A 23,496-nucleotide genomic window follows, 5' to 3' on the forward strand; every position below is an offset into this window, starting at 1 on the left:
GTTGGCAGTCCGGGCAGGACGCGCACCCAGCGGCGCACATCCGCTCGGATGCCAGGCCAATAAAATCGGCCCGTTATTCGCTCCAGAGTTTTCTCGTAGCCCATATGCCCTGCCATGGGGTTATAGTGGGCCGCCTGGAAAAGCGTTTCCCGGCGGCCCTGCGGCACCTACAACTGGGTGTGTGTTTCCTCAGTCTGAGTGTCACGACTCACTCGATATAATCGGTCATTTAATAAGACGAAACGCGGGTAGGTCTGCGCGGCCCCAGGGCGCACCACGTGACCATCAATAGCCATCACTTGGTCAAAGGCTGAGCGTAGGGTGCCGTCACGAGACTGCTCCAGTGGGAAATCACCCATGGGGGACACTTCCGTGACGCGGGGTCGTCCGACACCGACTCCTCCCCCCCGGAGTCGATGTCGGACGACCCCGCGTCACCGCTGAATGCCGCGCACACGCTACACCCCGCTTCCGGTCGTGATCGCACTCCCGCGTACTGCCCCAGTAGCTGATGAAACCCCGGCCAATTGGTACCCAGAATCAGGGGGTGCGACAGGCGCGGGCTAACCGCCGCCGTTACCCTATGTGTATGGCCTTGTATTTTAGCAGCAGCGGCATTATGGGGTACCGGTGCACATCACCATGAACACACCTCACCTCCACCCATTCTGCCTCCAATAATGCCCCGGGGCGAACCAAGCCTTGGTGCACGAGGGTCTGTGTGCAGCCCGTGTCCACCAACGCTTGGTGTATACCCCCTCGAGTCCTTACCGGAATACTGTATGTCCCTCCCGGACCGGGGGAGGGTGCTGGGGCGCCAGCAACGCGGAACACCTGCCCCACTTCCATAAGCGGACAATCCCGGCTGCCCGCACTTCCAACACTCCGGCCCCGGCGTTTGTGCTGCCCTCCGTGGCTCGGGGGCGGCTCCACTCGGCTCGGTTCCCCTGGACGGCACCATCGCCGCGAAAGGGTTAGTGGGGCTCAGCGCCGGCAGCCGCTCTGCCTGCCCTGGTGCCGGCACACGGCGCCTCGGGGCCGGCACTGGGGCCTGTTTGGTCGGCCTCCGTCCGGCGTCCCCGGACTCCCCTGCTCCAGCGGCAAGGTGGTCCTCCGCCAGCGTCACCGCTACCTCCAAGCTTGCGGGCCAGTGGCACTGGACCCATCTCGCCGTCTCCGCTGGCAATCCTTCCGTGAACTGCTCCAGCACCACCTTGTCCACCAGCTTCGTCTCGCCCTCCGATGTTCCCGGCTGCAGCCAGCGCACCGCCGCGTCGCGCAGCTGTCGGGCCCAGGCGAATGGTCGGTCCGTTGTAGCCAGCCGACAGGCCCGGAACCGCTGGCGATGGTCTTCGGCGGTGAGCCCCAGCCTGTCCACCACCGCCCGGCTCACATCCGGGAAGCTGCTCCTTGACGCCGGAGGCAGACTCAGGGCCGCTGTTTGTGCCTCCCCAGACAGCAGGGGGAGCAGCCGCGGAGCCCACTCCTCCCGCGGCCATTGGCAAGCCTCCGCCGTGGCACGGAAGGTCTCCAAAAAAGTCTGTGGGTCGTCCCCGTCCCCCATCCGGGGCACCGTCACCGACAGTGGCGAGGGCTTCGGCGTGGCAGCGGCCCCGACCAGCCGCTCCAGAACTTGTGTCTGTCGGTCCGTTTGCTCCCGCAGCGCGGCCAGGTGGGCATGCTGGTCGGCCGCCTGATCCCGGCTCATCGCCGCCATCTCCGCCAGCATCTGCGCCAAGTATTGCAGGGGCTGGGCGGGTGGCGCGGCCTGTGGGTCGGACATTTCCCCACCGGCACTTTCCTGGGTTTCGGCACCACTTGTGGAATACACCAGGCACAAATACACGCACACGCAGGTATGTACTGCCAATTTCCACATTTATTGATTTGTTTGTTTTGACAGCTGACTCAGTCGCACAGCCTGACAGCTCACGAGCCCAGCTGATCTCCTCGCCGCTCCTCCCCGTCTCACTATAAACACAGCGGAGGGAGACCATCATCAGTACATAAACACCATCAGCTGTTCTTACCGGCCTCGCAGCGCCGCCCTGTTGAGCCTTCTGCTCCACTCCTCCCCGGCAGCTGCGCCCGGGGCCACGCCTCCGCCACACAGCGGCTGAAAAAAACTACCACTTCCATGCAGGAAAACTAGAATTTTTAGCATTGAAGTGGGCTATCACTGACAAATTCAGAGACTATTTCTACTATGCCCCAACATTTACTGTCTATAGCGATAACAACCCGCTAACGTACATTCTGTCAGCAGCCAAACTGAATGCCACCACATCAAGATGGGTCGCTGAGCTCGCTGATTTTCACTTCACCATTAAGTACAAACCAGGGAAGGTAAACAGTGATGCAGATGCTCTATCAAGAATGCCACTTGATGTAGAAACCTTAATGAGAGACTGCTCTGAGGAAGTGCCACCGGACACTATTGCAGCTGCTATCCAGGCCATTGAGGTACAGAAAGACACACCTGCCGCATGGACACTGTTAGATTTGTATTGTTGATTGTCATTTATGCTTAGAAATATTTAACCATATATGCTTAGAGGTGTATAATCATTTGTAGATTGAAAGAATGTCTCATCCTAGGAGGTCTGTAACAGCTCTGTGTAGCATGAAGGGGGAGTGCGTTCACTCCCTCTACAGAGTGTTCCGGCGTAGATCACACCTCCTAGGAGAGGTCGTATCTTTTCTTATTGATTTATGGTATAGCAAGCACACATATATCTGTTTAAGTATAAGAGCCTTTTGTTCAGATGGACCGCTAGACTCCTGGCACCAGCTTTGGGGAGTCTTCACAGGGTCACATCTGGACCTCACACACACACGCACGCACACACACACACACACACACACACACACACACACACACACACACACACACACACACAGGCAAGGTACTCTTTGTGTGAATGTAGACGTCATATGTTAATGAACCTATGCATATTCATGTAACCTCAATAAAAGAACAGTGGTACGGGAGAACGGACGAGAGCAACTGGGGCCAAGCGAAGGAACGGCGCCTGTCCGGTTCTCTCCCGTGCACGAGAAACATGAAGAACTTTGCCTACTTGTGTCTTGCTTTGCAGTGTAATTATATTGTCCTCAACGTTCCAGCGGATAGGTTCAAGCTACAAATCTATCAGACACTCTCAGCTGCAGCAATGTCAGTCACAGCAGAAGGTGAGCCAGCAGAAGCAACATTCACACCCATACCAAAAGAACAGCTTAATAAAGCGCAAAAGTCTGATCCTGTTATAAGCCCTGTATTACAGTGTAAACAGACAGATTCAAAACCACTGCCCAAAGAGCTAAGAACATTTGACCCTAAGACAAAATGTTTGTTCAGAGAGTGGGGCAAGTTAAGACTAGATAACAATGGCATCTTGTACAGACTCACTTCTGCCCGGAAACAGCTAGTCCTGCCAGATCAGTTCAAAAAGACTGTACTTGAAGAGCTGCACAATAATATGGGCCATCAAGGTGTTGATCGCACAGTGTCTTTGATACGTGAATGCTTCTTTTGGCCACACATGCAGGCAGACATCGAGCATTATGTGACCAACGTTTGTTCCTGTGTAAAGCAGAAAAAGCCCAGCCATGAAACAAGAGCTCCTTTAACAAACATTGTAACTACGCAGCCCTTTGAGCTGGTGTGTATAGACTTTCTCCATCTTGAAAAATGCAAAGGCGGTTATGAATATATTCTAGTGATAACTGACCACTTCACACGTTTTGCCCAAGCCTATGCCACTACCTCAAAGTCAGGCAAAACTGCTGCAAACCTGATATTCAATGACTATGCCCTAAAGTTTGGCTTCCCCTGTCGCATTCACCATGACCAAGGAGGTGAATTTGAAAATCAGCTATTCAGTCAGCTCAAGAAACTGTGTGGCATGGCCGGTTCTAGGACAACACCCTATCACCCAATGGGGAACGGTCAAGTTGAACGTATGAACAGGACATTGTTGCAAATGCTTAGAACGCTAACTGAAACACAAAAGTCAAACTGGAAGGAATCTATCAACAAGCTAATGTATGCATATAATTGCACACGTTGTGAAGTCACTGGCTACTCCCCATTTTACCTACTGTTTGGACGGTCACCCAGGCTACCAGTAGATATGCTCTTTGGACTGTACTCAGAAACAGATTTTAGTGAACACAGAGACTATGTTGAAAAATGGAGAAAGGGCATGGAACAAGCCTACTCTATAGCAAATGAGAATGCAAAGAAAGCTGCTGAAAAGGGCAAAAGACACTACGACACAAAAGTAAGGAGTTCTGTGTTACAACCTGGCGAGAGAGTTCTGGTCAAAAACCTGACACCTAGAGGAGGCCCAGGGAAACTGAGAGACTATTGGGAGGACACTGTTCACACAGTAGTCAGACAAATGGGGCCTGACCTCCCTATCTATGAGGTAAGACCGGAGAGAGGCAGAGGGCGCTCTAGAGTGCTTCACAGAAACTTGCTTATGTCATGTGACCACTTACCTTTTGAAAAAAGATAATCTGAAAAAGATAATCGTACAAGACATGAACAGAAAAAGACTGATAAACCTGTCGCTGTTGTGCCAGACTCTGATGATGAGGGCAGTGTTGATGAATACCGCTGTCATTACGCACCACCTCAACCTGTGTCCCGGCCATCAGAACAAGAACTTCTCACAGCAACGTCTCAGCCCGCAGCTTCAGTCCCTGCTCTTGCCAACCAACACCAGAGCCTCTTGCTGGAGACCATCTGGAGGCGCCTGACCCAGCTGCCGTGGAGACAACTTGTGAGGAGGCAGAGCCCACTGCAGGTGACATACCTGCCCCTCCTCCACCTGTTGTACTCGAGAGACTTGAGGAGGAGACACCTCAGCGGCCACAGCGAGAGAGACACACGCCAAGACGGATGACGTATGACCAACTGGGCACCCCATCTTGCTACAGTGTTCAGCCAGCACCGCAACTGCTTCCTGTGTACCCGGGCCTGGTTCCATGGTTTCCAGCTGTGCAGTCATACTGCACCCAGCCCATTGGTTTGTATGGACTCCAGCAAATGTAAGTTGACACTTTTCCACTGATGACTTGAGAACTTACAGACTGTCATCAAGAAAAAGACATGAACTTTTCCCCATCTGTGGACTATAACCATAGACAATAGACTTTGTGAAGACTCACATATGGACTGGTTACAGACTTTGTCTTCAGTCACCAGTGATGGACTGTGGTGAAACAGGTGTTAAACCCACAGAATTAAAGACATTGGTTCACTCTACTGTTGATGTCCTGACTACAAGAGAATATAGACTGAAAAGCATCTTGTTGGTATAATGTCGGGACGACATTTTTTGAGTGGGGGAGAGTGTGACAGGTTGAAGGACTACTGTATATAAAACTGTTCAGTTAATACTAATTCATATCTCTTGATATAAGGACGAAAATAATGTAAATATGGTAAGAAAATGGCTAAGAGTTTATTATTTTTCATGTCATATTAATGGCTTTCATGTTATTTAAGAGAACTGCAATCTATACATCAGTGATCGGCTAGTAAGCCTTTTCTGGGATCGATTAGTAGTGTCTCTATTCTCCATTAGGGGGCTTTCGCACGTTCTCCTCACTGCAATAAACTACGCAAGTCATAATCACTCTCGTGATTCTTTTCCCCCTGTTTTCAGGTAAAAGTGTTTAAAAGTTGATATATTTCCAATGTGTACACTGTTAAGATATTTAAGAGGTAATCCTTCATTGTTTTGTAAGCGTTAGACGCATTACATTACAGTTTTGTGCACATATACGTGGCGGTTTTGAGCTGTGTTTTGTACTGTGTAATGGCCATTAAGATAACTGCAGGAGCTAAAAACGCCGCGATTGTCAGCCATTTTGTCAGGAAACCTGCTTAAGTATATGTATAGTAAGCACTTTAGTATTTCGGTTTATTATTTAGTGTTTTCTTCCACCATGTGACATTTAGCAGTACAGAATGTGAAACGTTCCTGCTCATTTTGACTGCAATAAACTACTGCATGAGAGACGCAAGTCATAATCACTCTCGTGATTCTTTTCCCCCTGTTTTCAGGGGTGTAACATTTACACGCTTACATACACACACGCAGTTACTGTCCCTCCATTTAGAAAGGCAGAGGCGTCACGGTGTAATTATTTTACGTGTAGTTGTTTTTTCCTGTGTAATAATATTCAACATTGCTATCAATACATTTTTCAAAAAATGCCTCTCTGTGCAAAATGGGTTTAAAAACATGAGCAGCTGTAGGATACTGTTAGTCCGTGATTTGAACCGAGGGAACAAATCGTGGCAGGATCAGCCTGATGTTATTTGTATCCCACTGTAACTTTACTGTATAAAGAGCTAACATCTCCAAAAAGTGTTTGTGAACTAAATATCAAGAATGTGGGATACTGTTTGTCTGTGATTTGAACAGCCCAGCGCTGCTCCCGACGAAGGGAAAACCAATCCTGCAGGGGAGACCTACCTTGGCAAAGGGCAGATATGCTTCACCATATTTTCTAGTCTTTGGCTTAGAATGAAGTTGGTTTGGAAACATATTCAGCGATGCTTCATCTCCTGCTTTGTGTTTGTGTGGGCGCCCCGTGCTAGCAGTGTCCAAGCGTTTTTTTTTCTTTCCCTTTTCATGTCGCGCCACCCCCCCCGCAATGGCTCTGCACCCCCCCTAGGGGCGGGCCCCACACTTTGGGAAGGTCTGAATTATGGAACATCAGAAACTGATCTGTTACTGGTGTAATTGTTTTTACCATATTGTTATTTTGACATAATCTGTAGTCTGACATCATTCACGGGGACAGTCAACGATGACTTTAAAACATTAATACATGTATGCTACCTTGCTATTAATTCCAAAATGGTAAGCATTAAATGATCTTTGTGTAATCCCACAAACCCATTTTTCGGACATTCTACTAGAAACATACTAAAAATTGTGTCTATACAAAAAGATCTAAACTTCTCATGAACATCCTGGTGAAAGAAAAAAGGATTTGCATTTTCCACTCCATACAAAGCCTATATGCAGGATTACGTGAAGGTATTGAGTTTTAAATTAGGAAGTGTAGATTTGGGTTGCTTGGGGTAATAATGTATAACGGTTTGATTCAGATAATTAGGTGCTCTGTAATAAAAACTGCCAGTGAAACAGACTCAAGAATGGGTATCTCATTGCTAATGTGACCTCCATAGAGGATTGTAACCACCTGCTATGGGACCAGATGATTTCTCTGCAGTCAGTTATCTTGTTGCCTACTGTCTTTGCTCTTTTCTCTTTACTGCTCAAGTCCATGAGTATTTTCTGAAGCATTCTTAAATGTGGAACTCATTCATAAAATCAAACTATGTACACTAAATGAGTAATGAGAATAAAGCTTGTTTTCTTTTTTTTCAGTCTATTAAAATAGGTGTATCAGTCTCTTTTAGACAACATATGTTAGACACCCAAGTCTAAGATATGTTGACTATGATTTAGTACTGTGTGTGTGTGTGTGTGTGTGTGTGTGTGTGTGTGTGTGTGTGTGTGTGTGTGTGACAATAGTGGTTTATTGATGATAACCCTGATATTTAAAAATGTGATTATCGTTAATAATGCACATGTAACACCATCATACATAATTGTGTAATTGTTCCCATTATATGCTTGTGTGCAATTCTTATAAAAACTTTGTATATGCACTTTTATATAGAAGTTAATAGACAAGTGCACTTGTATTGTGAGTTTAATAAATTTGCAAAGCATTGTTTTGAATCTGTCATGAATCTCTGGCCATGTGCCAGTTTTTTGCCAATTTTGGTAACTTTTCAGCAAACAAGTTCAGCGCTGAATTTAATAATTTGAATGAATATTTCTCATATTTTGGTGAGAAATAATTTTTATGACTATAAATTATCTCTGTGAATGGTATTCATGAAAACCAAGATCACAATTAAATTATTTCACTGTAAGCATACCTGCAGTGGCACAATTATACAATGAATATTCCTCATCGTGCAGGAAAATTAGGTTTTATTTCATTACTTAGCCACTAGCTTAACTGAGGAGCTCGGCCATCCGGGAGGGGCTCAGAGTAGAGGCGCTGCTCCTCCACATCGAATGGAACCAGTTGAGATGGTTCAGGCATCTGACAAGGATTCCTCCTGGGTGTTTCCTGGGTGAGGAGTTCCAGGCATCTCCCACCGGGAGGAGGCCCCAGGGCAGATCCAGGACACGCTGGACCCCACACTGTATAAGCGGAAGAACGTGGATGGATGGATGGATGGGTGGATGGTTTGATTAGCATTAGCACTGCTTCTCAGCTCTATTGTAGCTAACAGTAACACTAACATGCATTCAGCTGATGCATCCTTTTATTCCTTGCAGAACTTTGTGTGAGGCATTCGGGAGAAATTGTAGGCTAGCGTTCTCCACAATGTGACAGTGCCCTAGTAGTTTGTTTATAAATCTCTGCTGAATGACTGAACACTGAACATCTGCCCTGCTAACTGCTAACACAGTCATCATTCTTAATGGAGGTTAAAAAGTAGCTATAGTATTTTTCACAGTTTCATACTTAAGACTAAAGATTATAAACCGGTCAGGAATTAAAGTATATATATATATTGACTGGTAGCATTAACAGCTAATAAAAGTATTAAGTTGTTAACATTAATTGAGTAGCTGTAGATCAAATTTGTTATGTATTTGCTGTTTCTGCAATAGTCTTTGCTACATTCTATAACTCTGCAGGTTACCTTACTGCTTTCCTATTTTATCATTAAATGAAAATAAAACAGTGCCACACAGAACAACTCAGTATGCTAGAGCACGTAAAATCCATAATTTCTACTGCATTTCTGGGCAAGTTTCATGTTCAAACTATGCACTTAATTTTAGGTCAAAATTACTTAATTTGCCAAGTAGTTAAAAAACTCATTTTGTAGGCTGAAAATCTAGACATGGTGAAGACAACCAGCTAAAGATCAAACTAAGCATCAGAATGGGAAAGTAATGTGATTAAGTGACTTTTAAGTGACATGGTTGTTGACATGTCATGCAGATCTGAGTCTTTCAGAAACTCAACGTCAAACCTTGAAGCAGATAGCCTACAGCAGAAGAAGACCACACCAAATGCCCCTCCTGTCAGCTAAAAACTGACCAGCCGAAGACTATAATGTAATTCACAGTAATGTGAATAGTGAATTTAGTACAGTAACAAGTTACATTACTGCATTAATAAAAAAATAAAAGTGATTCTAGTAACATGTTACTTTTTGAAGTGCAACATCCAACACTGTCTATAAATGCCTAGATAATTTTCAGAAATTTGCTTTCTATCAAATGCAAAAGATTCTTGTCCACAGCGCTTTTTTCTTTCGCATTTTTCTTGCATTGCTGTGCCTCAAAATTCACAGTTTGAGAAACAGATTTTTATTAGCAAACATCCACTCGTGGTGATTAAACTGCTTTCGGCCACACAAGTACTGCAAACCATATAACAACCACAACCAAGTTAGAGGCATTAATTTACAATAAATAAAGCCACTGTTGCATATACACTTTATAAAGCATTTTCAATAGAACACCAATGAAATGTCTCTAAAACTGGCAACAGGACTCCAACTCCAAACAAGATCAAAGACAAGACTATTATCCATTATACTCTTGAGATCTAGTATCCAGTGTCTATGTCAATTTGTTATCTAAACTTAGCTTTAGCTATAGTGAACACATTTATTTTATGCTTTTATGACAAGTTTATTTTGACCAAATAACTGTACAGCGCTGTATTATTTTCACACCTGGTAAAAAGTGATCTTAACAACTCAGAAAGCAAAGCTGGAGATTAAAGGTAGTCTCCACAGAAAACACACTTTGACACTCACCATTACTCCTGTAGAAAGGATGGTCACCACTGTATCAATCTATTAAACCCAGTAACTCATATGTCATGGCAGAGAACACTTTGCAGTGCTTTCAGCCTCAGTGTGCTATGCTTGTTGCTTGCTAATATGGTACCCACCGTGAATGTTTAAACCATCTGCTCTGATACCCGGCCATCTAAACGCCAGGCCAGCCCTGTTAAAATATTGGCTGAAGGCTCCTTTCTCTCTTCTCGTCTCTAACCCCCCCCCCCCTCCATTTGTTTCTCTGTTCATCCACCCCTCCTTTCCTCAGTTTGCCCTCTCTTGTCTTACGCTTCTCTAGCCCTGTGCCCTCACTCGCTTTATGTAGCTGTTCCCCTGAGGTTGAACTACCAATTATGAAAAAATGAACCGTGACAACTTGGACATCTGCTGAAGAGCGGGCTCCGTTGAGACTCACTCTGTAGTCTGCTGAAACACAGAGTGCAGCCGAATGACGAACATAGACAGCCAAAGGAATTTTTATTTAATTTATTTTTTATCTTCAGTATTGTTTTTTCATGCTTTTCCCATTCTTGATAAAGCCTGCTGTTGCTTCCTTCCCTGTTCCTGTAAAATTGTTCAAATTTAGACTTTGACCAGTCTGGAATTATGAAAGCACTTCAGTGCAGCCCTACAAATTCAGACCACAGGAAGAGACTTTTAAGCCAATGAAATTTACATAATCTCTGAGATATTCAAAGTTATGATGAAGGTGTGTGTCCCACAGCCCTATAGATGAATGTAAAGCAGTGTTAATAGGTCGCACAGGGAGCAGGGTGGCTCACATTCATCAAACAGCTTTTCTCATCAAGTATTAAAGGCAGGCAGAGGGACAGATCGATCCACAGCGCCAGAGATCTTTAACCTAGATTGTAAGCTGCTAAGTGGACTGGGGTCCATTCTAAATACACACATAGAATACTAGAGGTAAGCACATAGGCACACGTGAAACAAAAATAGTATATCTCAATGCTTATACAGGAAGATGCATGTGTGGTTATACAGACCAAGGACAAATGGTATAATAGAAGGCTCTTGTAATGATATGTAATATTAGGGTGGCATAAGTGATGGTGGCATCTCAAGGACAAAAATAAAGAACGTTTGTTGTCAGGATCACAACAATAAATATAGTCATTTTTAAAAGTAGTACTGACAGGTTGAAATACTATTGTTATATTTTGTCAATTCATCTATACACCCCAACTAAATTGCATTTAAGTAGAACTACACTGAAGGCCCTTTCTCATTCTAGTCTTTATTCAATTTAGTTTTGAGAAATTGTCATTGTGCCAAAACTCAACATAAAATGAAAAAAGTGACATTATGTTAATTATGAATATTGATGGTAGCATAACCTCTATTCAGTAATGTTGCATCTGCTTTCATAATCTGTAAGCCAACTGCTATCATTACATTTCCCACAGATTATCTCTACACTGTAAAAAATCAAACTTGCAATTGTTGAGCTTACAGTCATTTCTTTCACAATTTAACAATAAAAGTTGAGTTGCCCCATAAACTCAAATACATTAAGAGTTTCAACTAATCCTTTAACGTTTTGGAGCAAAAGTTGTTCTCAGATGAAATTTATTGCTGGCAAAATGAATGAATTCAAATTTTACATGAGTTGAAGCTGTTGGCGCATTTCTGTGCCTGAGCACGCATGCACATGTCATATTTTTGGATACTACGGGGTCTACTTTGCGTTTTTGCAAGGACTGAAAGCCACCTGGCCGTCTGCCTTAATGAGAACGTGAGGCTTTTTATACCAGGAGCTGGATAGATCGTTCATCTCAACTTTCTAAAGGCAAGTAATGTTTCCTTTATTATATCAGACAGTATATGTTTGAACAGTCTCAATTTGTCTTTTAGAAATATCACAACTGAAATTCTTCGTATTTTTCTGAAACTTAGCATAGCATTACTTTCTAGGCTAAGAAGCCTTGTGGCTTATGGGTATGTGTTTACTATATCATTTAAGATTCCATGTCACAAACTACGTGCCATGTCACAAAACAATGAAAATCCGACGCTACTAAAGAGGCGAGCTCATATCTGACAAGCCTCTGCGACACCCCCTATGTGTATTTCATGAAGTGCAGTCTGTGGCTGCCATACCACCGAATGAAACAAAATAGGCTATCTCGCTCATGACCAACGGCTGCAACCCCCCCGCTGCTATTTAAAAATAAATTTCGGGGGCGCCCGCTGCCATGTCGTCTAATTTGTTCGAATCACTTTTAGCCAATAAAATGTGTGCTTTAGTTTCTGTGTGAACGGGGTGGTGGAGTCCTCACGGCCAGCGAGCTCCACCAAACACACAAACAGGAGGGAGAGGGAGATCAGAGAAGCAGCTACAGAGCAGTAAATATGGGGGTATTTTAAATACGAACTACTAGAGTCTGCAAGAGTCATATCAAACAGGCTTTAAATAACTTAAAAAACACAGATGCATTAGAACTATGCATCCAGTAATGAAGCTGGAACAAAACAGATGAACAAGTGATTAGGACTGGGCGACATATCGAGTTTCTAAATATATTGATATATTTTTATACGAGATATGAGATGTAACAATATCGTTTATATCGATATTGTCATGGCTAGACGGTCCTCACTGATCGTCTTGCCAATTTGTTGTGGTGTTTGTGTGTACTGTGTCGTGTTCTCCTCTCCATCCTGGGCATGTGTTTTTCTGCTGGAACATGTACTTCCGGAAGCCGTGGCACGGAACGGCAGTTGACCGGAGGGGAGTGTCCTAAGCTAGAATCATCGCACCTGTGCAGAATTACCTTGCCAGCGCAGACCTATTTAACGGGGCGGTTGAGTCACAACCAACGCTGGAACGTTGAACTAAACCGGGTAGCGTAGTCATGATTAGCATACCCGGTTTGTGAAGGAGAGGACGTTTTCGTTATTGAGCGTGTGTGTTTTTTCTCATCTGCCTCCAGGGTTCAAGGATTGGAGGAGGAGCCGGCACCAGGAGTTGTTGTGGATTATTACTGCACTGTCACCGTGAGGAGAGGTCGCCGTATCACTGCACTGCCTTTTTTTTGGATTATAGACTCGAACTGTTAACTCACCTTTTCACTGTAAATAAATCCACTGTCATTCTGCAAGGAGTCTCGCACCTGAGTCCTTTAATCCTATTCACCATGACAGATATAGTCTATGTTACATTATAATTATACTTGTGGAGCCGCAAGTTTGCCTCTCTTTCGTCCACTTTTCTCTCTACGTAACGTTACTCAGCCTCGCCTCTCCTTCACTGAACACAACTCCCCCTCCCCCATCGCTTCACCTGCAGGCAACAAGATGGACACGGCAGCTATCAAAGAGGATCTGGTCGGTAAAAAGAAAACATTTGAAGATTACTATTTTAGTGCTGTCAGTGTAAAGTTAATGCCATAACTGCATTAACGGGGCAAATCTCCGTTAACTAGTTACCGCGGGTCACCGCGCGCGTGGAGCTGGGCGGCTCTAACGAGCTAACCGGGCTAACGCCTTGACGCACGGCCTAAAATCCTTTCGATTTTCTCAAAAATAAACAGTGCGCCTTATGTATGAATTCTGGTTGTGCTTACTGACCGCGAACCAATTTTATGTGGTACACAGCTTAAAAAAATCTGTCAAAAATGTTTTGGTACGACTTTGCTAAGCTATGAAGCTGCACTGCTTGATTGATTGTTGGATTATTACGGCTACCGAGGAGCCTCGCAGAACATCTTTTAGTTTACATTTTGACTGCACAATTGTGAGCTTTTTGTTATGCACAAAACATTGTTTTGGTTTATTTATGGAGCATCATTAATAAATGCACTGATAATTTAAACAGATGCTTCAGGAGTTTTATCCCACTCATACTTTCAATCCAATGTTTGTCATTCTAAGTTGTAAAACCAATCGCACACAATTATCCTTGGCATACATAATACATCCCAGTACACTGTTGGTGCATTCCATGTAGAATACAATTTGTTAATAATAAATTAAATAAATTAAACATTTGATGTAATGTATATCTTGTAAATTATTTGTTTTACACTGTTTTACATGGCATTTTACAAGGCAGAATCAGCTCACTTTAGTGAAAACAATTAGGACAGGAGAAAAAAATTCTTAAGTAATGTCAGGAAGCTGGTATTTTATTTTAAAACTAATTGCTATTTTTATTTATTTAGAGAATTAAAAGCCAACTCCAGACCACTACTTGTCCTGATTTGTGAGGGACTGACGAAGAGTTGGTAAGGAGAGGAATCAGAACAGGAGTGCCTCCCGCCGCCCCCAAACACATAATCAGGTAATGTAACTTTGGTAATTTGAGATTAATTCAGGTTTCTTTTGAATTGTTGACACTGTCCTCTCCTCTCTTCTCATTATAGTTTTTGTATGCAGTGCCAGTTCTGCTCTTTTGTCTGTTCAAGCCAAGAAGTACTCTTAAGACATCACCAGCTACGACAAAGAGGATTTCATTTGCCCTGTGTTTACAGTGACTGAGTCTGTTCGTTTAGGACACGAAGGGCATTGAAGTCTCACCTCAGCAGATCACACAACAGGGCTAAGAAAAGGAAGGCGATCTCAACATTTTTTTGTGATTTTTGTTAATTTAAGGAAAACTGTTCACAGCATACATTTATTTCACATATTTTAAGGCACTTAAAAACCCATCAGACTGTATCCTGGCCTTCCCAAAAATGTGACTATGTTACCAACAATTTATCAACCTTTACGTCACACACAAGCAGAAAGCACAAAAACTCAAAAGATATAAAAAACTGTATTAGACTGATTTCTCATGCAAATGCATGTCCTAGTGAAAGTAGCTCCCCTGATAAATCCTTAAATACCTCTCAGGAGTCAGAGACATTATCAAGTGGTTCAGGTGTAGCATCAAGTGATAAAGAGGACGATGAGTTTGTAGATTACCAATGTCTTGAACATAAAATAGCTAGACTTTTTCTATGCATGCAAACATTGTTACATGTTTTTAAAAGGGCTTTGCAGGAAACTATTGAGGAAATTAGTGACATTTTAAAATTTTCTCAGGTTCATTTATTTCAAAGAATCAAAGAGGTGCTTGCTGAACAGAACATTGAGGCAGATGATGATGTAATTAAAAATATAAATGATGCACTTTTCAAAACCAACCCATTAATTATCTCAACAGAACCAAAAGGTGCATTATCTACTGATTACAAGAGAAATATTTATTTCAAGAATAATTTTCATGTAATTGAGCCTAAAGAGTACACCTACAAAGCGAGAACTAGAAATACATTTGTTTATGTCTCAGTAAACCAGGTCTTGGAGAACTTATTGAAAGAGACAAGTTTCTTTGAAAAGTTAGCATTTGATAAAGAAATTAGTGAAGGTTACAGATCATTTAGAGATGGGCAGTATTTCAAAAACAACAAGCTTTTAGGATTGCAAGCTACTTGCATTAGTTTAGCTTTGTATATTGCCAACTTTGAAATATGCAACCCTTTAGGAACATCTCGAAAAATTCATAAAATAACTGCAATAAATAACTGATTTTGGGAAAGTGTCATTTGTTGCTACAAAGCTCTCCTCTTGGTTTATGGAACATTACAGATCATATCGGCTTGACAGCAGCTACAAAGATCTGGAAATACTTTACCCAGAAGATTTGAATGATTACCACCCTTTAGCTGAATACTGCGTAGCTGGACAACTGATGGTGACACCTGTTACGTGCCTCCTGCATTGAAAGTGATGGTATGTATTATTCTTAAATAGTTTTCAGTTGATTACTTTGAATTCGTTAATTATTTAGAATTGCGCCCTTTTTTTGGTTTGTCTCCACAGGCCCTGTTACTGCCAGTCCATGTCAGTCCAAAACTTATCAGAAAAATCCAACTGTCCACTGTTCCAGAATCTGTGAAGCAGCTTCAAGATGAACTACAAGCAAAGCTTGGACTTGAAGGTGACTTTGCAATACAATATGCACTTTGTAACCTGATGGATATTAATGAGCTACCTGCTGGACGGGCAGTGTTGCACCTCATTTGCGAGGAAAATGCATCAGGCTCGCCACCACAGACTCCATCTGATCATAGCGCCATCTCATCTATTGATACAGCCAGTGTGAGTTCAGCATCTTCTTTCAGCCCATCCTCATCCACCCAGACCTACATGCGTAGCACTTCACAGTGGCCAAATCCATTTCCTATCCCAACCTTTCCTATGATGTAGAGTTAAAACTTTGCAAGGGCAACGAGGTATATGAGAAAGCAGAGTCAAATTTAAGTGTAACAAGAGACATCAAGATGGAAGTTCTAAACAAGCTGGCACAAGAAATGTTTGCAATCAAAGCCTACCCTGACAAGAATGAAATAACGTCTGCTGCCCAGGAGCTAGTTTCAAAACATCCCTGCCTCAAAGAGCCCGGCAATGGCACAGGATATGATGGTTGGGCAACAAGCATTAAGTTCAAGCTACCGTTCCAAGCTAAGTCAAGCTGAACGTAGTGAAGTTGCAGTCAATCGAAAAAGAAGAGGGGAAGAAGATGACAGTGGCACAAATAGATTTTCCTTAAAGAAACCAAAGCGAGGTGAAGTCAACTTTATCTCTGATGCCCCAGAAAACTACAATGATGAGTCTCTTGAAAATGAAAGATGCATTTTGAAAGATGAAATGAAGAAGAGGGATAAGAACATGGCACTCATCACCCAAAAGATGGACATCACATTCTCTCTCAGGAGGAAAGAAGTTGTGGAGATGCAGCCCTTGGTCAAGGAAATGCAGCTCAGATGGCCAGCTCTCTTGAAAGAACAGGTTAGATAATCTCTTAACCTTCCTCTCGTGTTAGCTTTCTGTTATCATCTCTTATGTTAGCGGGTCGGTTTTGACCCGTGAATTAAATCAGCTATAAAATATACTAAAAACAATAAGTTATCATCCAATTTGTTTCTCATCTCTTGGTTACCTTGTTAGGCATCCTTATCCATGAAAATGTTGGTTTTAATACCTTTGGCGTGGGCCTCTGGGTCTTTTTTTGTCACTATACCCCTCGATTTCAATTAAAAAAAAACTGTAAAATTAACCTCAAGAGAATCATATTAATAAAAGTTTTCTGTGTTACCTGAGTATTACTGAGGGGTATAGGACACATCTCTTAAATAAATCTGTTTTATTGATTTTTTTCATTTTAAGATTAATAACTAAAATGACATCTATGGTGTTACGGGTCAATTCCGACCCATAGACATTTACATCAAGAAAAGACAAAAAAAGTTTGTTTTTTCAGTCCACTCCTCCTTTGTTTTGGTTATAGCCGTGGGTAATTGTGGGCTTTTTATCACTTCCCAATGATACAGCTTCACCTCAGTTTCCTTTGTGAAGTTCTTGTCCGAGGTCATATCTGGTAAAAAATAAAATTAAATATCACAGCTGATATTGTGATCCTGCAGTCCAGTGGTCATATGGAGGACCACACATTTTCATTGTTTCTTCTCAGGGGTGCCACTCACAGCTTTGACTGTGAAAATCTGTACATTCCAGGCATAGTTGGTTTTTGCATCACAGGCTTCCCAGATTTTTCTGCCGTTTTTCCCTTGCTTACTGGGTATATATTGCCGGAAGGGGCATTTTCCTCAAAAAGTGGACAAGACGTTCATCCACTGTCACTGGCCCCGGGATGAACATCAGTGGTAGAAGCTGCACCCATCTCTCCCAGACATCCCTGATGGGAGCAAGCTTGTCAGACCTCGGTCTGGTCTCTCTGTTGTCAAATCTGAGGACTCTTGAATCAAAATGATATCAAATGTGTGAAGTGACATCGTTGCCCAGAAAATGTTTCTGCCTGTCGATGCATCCCATAGACAATCAGTGGCCTCATTGCAGCATCTGTACACTCCAGCAAGAAGAACACCAACGAAAGCATCCAGGTATTCCTCATCATGTCGCCATGGACTTTTTTCCCTTCAAGGTTTATCATAGTAATGATGATTCTTTCTAGTGACAATGGCATAAATATCTCAAAACATCTCTTGATGTCACTGACTTTGGTCAGAGCAAACCTTGTGATTCCAGGGGTCATTTTGATGACATTTGCAGCAGCTGCCCTGCCATGTACATCATGAGGTACTGAGCTCCAAAAGATCTTACCATTTTTGGACTTGAATCTTTCAGCAGGGGTAGCTTCAGCACCAGCGACCTCCACCTCTGATCAGATGTGTCTGTGTCTTCTGGATGATAGTCCACATTGCCTTCTTCCGTAGAAACCTGCCCATCTGAATCGCTATGCTGCTCTGTGTCCTCTCCTTCATTTTCACCAAAAATATGATCCTGAACTTAGCTCACTGTGAATCTTCTTCTCATTTTTTGTATGCTGCAAATTGTAAATGTGCACTCTGGAAGTCAAATGGCCACTCAAATAGTGAATTCACCTCACATGCCCGTGTTTATTTTGTTTTGTTTTTGTGCAGGTATACTGCAAAAAACATGCAAAATAAGAATCCCCTAAAGCTCATATGATTAGGAGAGGCGCTTGCTGTAAGCGTTTTAGCTGACAGTGCACTTATGATTTCAGTTTTGGCTTTAATTATTGCTTTATACTCATAATATTATACCTGGGTCGAAACCGACCCTAACAACACAAAGGTCATAATTTCAACTAGGGCATTTTATAATTTAGTGAAAATATTTTTTTTTGTTTTATTTTGTAGAAATAGAGGTTCCTGACAAAGTCAAAAAGCCTTGATACAATAAACAAATCTATGTGGTTTTTTTATGCATTTGAAATTTAAAATGGGTCGGTGCCGACCCTAACACGAGAGGAGGGTTAAATATTTAAAGGAAAACTTCCATTTTTTTTTCTTTCAGTGTGGTCTTATTTCTAGAATGGAAAACGTGCATTTACTCACCCAGACAAATTTCAAGGCATTTGGAGTTGTTAGAAAGAAATTTTAATCCCAATGTTACGAGTCAGTCGTTTTGCAGGAGAGAGCTGAGCCACAGTTATGGGGAAAGGATTCACTGAGACAACTAAGAAATGCCTGAATTAAGCCAAAAACCACTGTGGAGGGTTTTTAATCTAAGGAAATAACATTAAAATGTGTTTAAAAGCTCCAAAAAGTTGATTTTATATGATATTAAATTTCTTTTGAACAACTCCAAATGCCTCGAAACTTGTCTGGGTGAGTAAATGAACGTGAGCGCCATTTCTTGTGCCCTTGAGAAATATCTGTCTGTATCACTCCAATATCTTGTAGAAAAGGTTGAAGGCTACCGTTGAGCTAACAATGCTAATGGTAAAATATAAAAAAATAGTTGGCTCTAAAAATATGAAGCTAATTTTGGTATTACCAACAACTCGATTGAAGTGAAATCTATTTACTTGTCAACTTACCGTGTATAATAATGGATTGCATTTATTTCGCTCTTTGCTGGGCACCCAAAGCGCTTTACAATTCCACTACTTACTCACTCTCACATTCACACATCGGTGCAGGGAAACCACAGTTATAGCCACAGCTGCCCTGGGGTAGACTGACAGAAGCGACGCTGCCATATCACACCATTGGCCCCTCTGGCCAACACCAGTAGGTGGTAGGGTAAAGGGTCTTGCCCAAGGACACAACGACCAGGACAGAGAGAGCTGGGGGACAAAACCAGCATCCTTCTGGTTATAGATGAGCTTCCCAACTGTGAGTGCCATGAAACTCACAGAACAGGATTGAGAAAGTCACTTGCGTGTTATGAAAGTATCCAAATTTGACCACAGGATGTTATTCTTACTTCATTCTTACATAGCTATAAAATTAATGAAAATTTTGCAATGAATTTAAAATACAATTTACTGATTTATTTCTTTTCTTCAATGTATCCTGTAACAGTTGAAACCATTATTTTGTCTAATCAGCATTTGATTAGGTATTCTATACACTTAATGTAAAATCTGCCGATCAGATTTTTCTTCTTTTTTTTTAATGCGTCAGTTATAATTTGTACCACCTATCCACTAAAAGGGGAAAAAAAATCCAATCAAGACCTGACAAATAGATCAACCGAGACTAACTAAATGTTTTGAAATTAAGCTGTTTTAACCAAATTTGAAAACAATGTCATTTTTATATAATGTACCTTTAAAAGTTTTCTTCTAAATTTTTTTTTTTTTACTTTGTAGATTTGTGCGGAATTCTCACACATTACCACCAAGGATCTCATGGGGACCTTCATGACTGCCCTCGACACTTACTCACTTTGGCAGATGGCAGGTCATGACAGACAGTTGAACTCTCATCCCACTCATGGAACTTTTTGTTATACATGTTGTAATAAGTGTGCTACATTTCTTGCACATCAAAATTACTTTAAAAAAAAAACCTGACAAAACCATGAGCAATTATCTGCAATAACTAATTTCAACATCTTATTTCTTAAGGCTGTATTTTTAGCAACAAAACTTAATGTGTTTTAAAAACAAAATGGTAGGTTTATAAATGAGACTGAGTCTTATTTGATTTCCTTGTTTTAGGTCTCAAACATAGTCGAGCATCGACGAACCATCAGTTTGGAAGGGTTACAGATATTTGTTCGCGACGACGAGACCAAACTCTTCTTAACATGTCTGGTGAGCATGAAAATCTACTCAATCTTCGGATTTGGTTTTCAGAGACTTATATGTACTGTTGTTTTTTTTATTTTGCATAGGATACAGATCCAGTTGAGAGGGCAACCCGAGGTGTTACGGTGGGCATCCTCACTGTTCTGGAGGACTACATGGGACCCAACTCGCAGTCCACAGTGGTCAACACTGCCATTGTTTTGGAAGAGGACATTATTCTTGATGATCTGCCAGACCTTCCCACTGCCTTTGCCTACCTGTTTGGCCTACTTTATGGGCTCAACATGGAGTTTCCCAAAGAACTCAAGTACACATTTGAAGCTGTGCAACACATTTTTATGGAGTTGACATCTACCTGTTCCCAGAGAATAAGAAGCTTCAAAACAAAGCTCTTAACCAAAGTCTAACCTATTTGACAACATGTTCAACTCAAATGCAACTTGTGTAAAACAGAATGCAGCAATTTGCTTTGATTTACAGTTTTTGGGTTTCGTTGCTCTGAAAAAAGTTAATTTCTGGCTTTAAGAAAATGGTAAGGTTCAGAAAGTTCTGAATCAATCTCTTCTGTTCTAACTTTACTTAATGTAGCTTGCATGACTGATTGCAGATTTCATGTATAACAAGTTTTTATAAAATGTTGAAAGTGTTTATTCTAACTTGAACTGTTTTAAACAATTTTTATAATCTGGTTTTAGGTACATTTGTACTAGTTTTATAACAAATGTGGCGCAATACTGAACTTCAGAGGAAATTAATGTTGATACCATTACTATTAAAAGACAAGTGGTGGAAAAATGTGTTTGAAAGTTGTTTGCTGTATGTAAACCAGATAGAAGTCGTTCACATCCTGCCATCTGATGTTTTGAATCTGTTTGTTAGTGACTATCTATCAAGATAGGTTTGATATTCTGCATGACAATACCACACCTTTAAAATTGAATGAGTAACATTTGTTACAAAAATTTGACTTTTTTGTGTTTTTGGAAGGACTTTATTTGTGGCTGAATGTTGTCAGTATGTTAAAGATGGCTGATCTCAAAAGTCAACATTGTCAGTGGTGCAGTTGTGTTTGAACACAAAGTTATTTGAAAATCAACTCTGTAAACATTCATTGGTACAACAGGGAGCACCTCATGGAAACTATAAAAGATACTTTTTCTAAACTTTAGGAAATCGATTGGCAAAACTAAAAAAAAATGTTGTGTAAACGTTAGGAAATACATTGCCAAAACTAAAACTAATACCTTTTGTAAACCTTAGGAAATACGTCGCCAAAACTAAAACTAATACCTTGTGTAAACTTTAGGAAATGCGTTGGCAAAACAATAAAATATGAGTTAAGAAAAAGCACAATTATTAATTTTGTAAACACGAAAACATTAGCTGAATCAACTTTGCTTCTAAACTTGAAATTATAAGTTATCCATCAGAACCTAAAAACATAAATGCAGTGGGTTGCCTTGAGTTTTTAAGTTTTCGCAACGTTTGTTTTTTTTTTACAGTGTAGCAATCAGACAACTCTGTCACCCTGTCAGTCTGACACTACATATCAGTCTGATGCTGGTGTCCTCAGTCTCTCCTTTTGGCAGCTAAGCTAATGTTAACATTGATCTCATGTTGGCTAAATATTTAATTTCACAGTTGGCAAGAAAAGAATTGCACAGGTCTAACGGGATGTTTTTCTATGAAACTAGGAAATACAGTGGGGCAAAAAAGTATTTAGTCAGCCACCGATTGTGCAAGTTCCCCCACTTAAAATGATGACAGAGGTCAGTAATTTGCACCAGAGGTACACTTCAACTGTGAGAGACAGAATGTGAAAAAAAAATCCATGAATCCACATGGTAGGATTTGTAAAGAATTTATTCGTAAATTAGGGTGGAAAATAAGTATTTGGTCAATAACAAAAATACAACTCAATACTTTGTAACATAACCTTTGTTGGCAATAACAGAGGTCAAACGTTTACTATACGTCTTTACCAGGTTTGCACACACAGTAGCTGGTATCTTGGCCCATTCCTCCATGCAGATCTTCTCGAGAGCAGTGATGTTTTGGGGCTGTCGCCGAGCAACACGGACTTTCAACTCCCGCCACAGATTTTCTATGGGGTTGAGGTCTGGAGACTGGCTAGGCCACTCCAGGACTTTCAAATGCTTCTTATGGAGCCACTCCTTTGTTGCCCGGGCGGTGTGTTTTGGATCATTGTCATGTTGGAAGACCCAGCCTCGTTTCATCTTCAAAGTTCTCACTGATGGAAGGAGGTTTTGGCTCAAAATCTCACGATACATGGCCCCATTCATTCTGTCCTTAACACGGATCAGTCGTCCTGTCCCCTTGGCAGAAAAAAAGCCCCATAGCATGATGTTTCCACCCCCATGCTTCACAGTAGGTATGGTGTTCTTGGGATGCAACTCAGTATTCTTCTTCCTCCAAACACGACGAGTTGAGTTTATACCAAAAAGTTCTACTTTGGTTTCATCTGGCCACATGACATTCTCCCAATCCTCTGCTGTATCATTCATGTGCTCTCTGGCAAACTTCAGACGGGCCTGGACATGCACTGGCTTCAGCAGCGGAACACGTCTGGCACTGCGGGATTTGATTCCCTGCCGTTGTAGTGTGTTGGTGACCTTTGTTACTTTGGTCCCAGCTCTCTGCAGGTCATTCACCAGGTCTCCCCGTGTGGTTCTGGGATCTTTGCTCACCGTTCTCATGATCATTTTGACCCCACGGGATGAGATCTTGCGTGGAGCCCCAGATCGAGGGAGATTATCAGTGGTCTTGTATGTCTTCCATTTTCTGATGATTGCTCCCACAGTTGATTTTTTCACACCAAGCTGCTTGCCTATTGTAGATTCACTCTTCCCAGTCTGGTGCAGGTCTACAATACTTTTCCTGGTGTCCTTCGAAAGCTCTTTGGTCTTGGCCATGGCGGCGTTTGGAGTCTGACTGTTTGAGGCTGTGGACAGGTGTCTTTTATACAGATGATGAGTTC

The 23,496-nt window shown here is 42.0% G+C and overlaps 1 protein-coding gene across 1 annotated transcript; it reads left to right on the plus strand.

Annotated features, from left to right (window-relative positions):
- The first annotated feature begins 16,197 nt into the window (after positions 1 to 16,197).
- On the plus strand, positions 16,198 to 20,905 carry LOC146638321 (uncharacterized). The gene is made up of 5 exons (XM_085363853.1): positions 16,198 to 16,387; positions 16,512 to 16,705; positions 20,058 to 20,144; positions 20,409 to 20,504; positions 20,585 to 20,905. Exons 1-5 carry the CDS (start codon positions 16,198 to 16,200, stop codon positions 20,903 to 20,905), a joined length of 888 nt encoding a protein of 295 aa, XP_085219979.1.
- Positions 20,906 to 23,496: the final 2,591 nt, after the last annotated feature.

Source organism: Diplotaxodon limnothrissa, linkage group LG2 (assembly GCF_057381915.1).
Source record: "Diplotaxodon limnothrissa isolate DT_005_m linkage group LG2, D_limnothrissa_male_GT1.1, whole genome shotgun sequence".
Lineage (NCBI taxonomy): Eukaryota > Metazoa > Chordata > Actinopteri > Cichliformes > Cichlidae > Diplotaxodon > Diplotaxodon limnothrissa.

Bases quoted from the DNA above. Each gene is read 5' to 3' on its own strand.
- LOC146638321 (XM_085363853.1), top strand. From the start codon at position 16,198: ATGGAAGTTCTAAACAAGCTGGCACAAGAAATGTTTGCAATCAAAGCC. The intron at 20,145-20,408 runs GCAGGTCATGAC...TCCTTGTTTTAG, and splicing joins CTTACTCACTTTGGCAGATG to GTCTCAAACATAGTCGAGCA. The intron at 20,505-20,584 runs GTGAGCATGAAA...TATTTTGCATAG, and splicing joins AACTCTTCTTAACATGTCTG to GATACAGATCCAGTTGAGAG.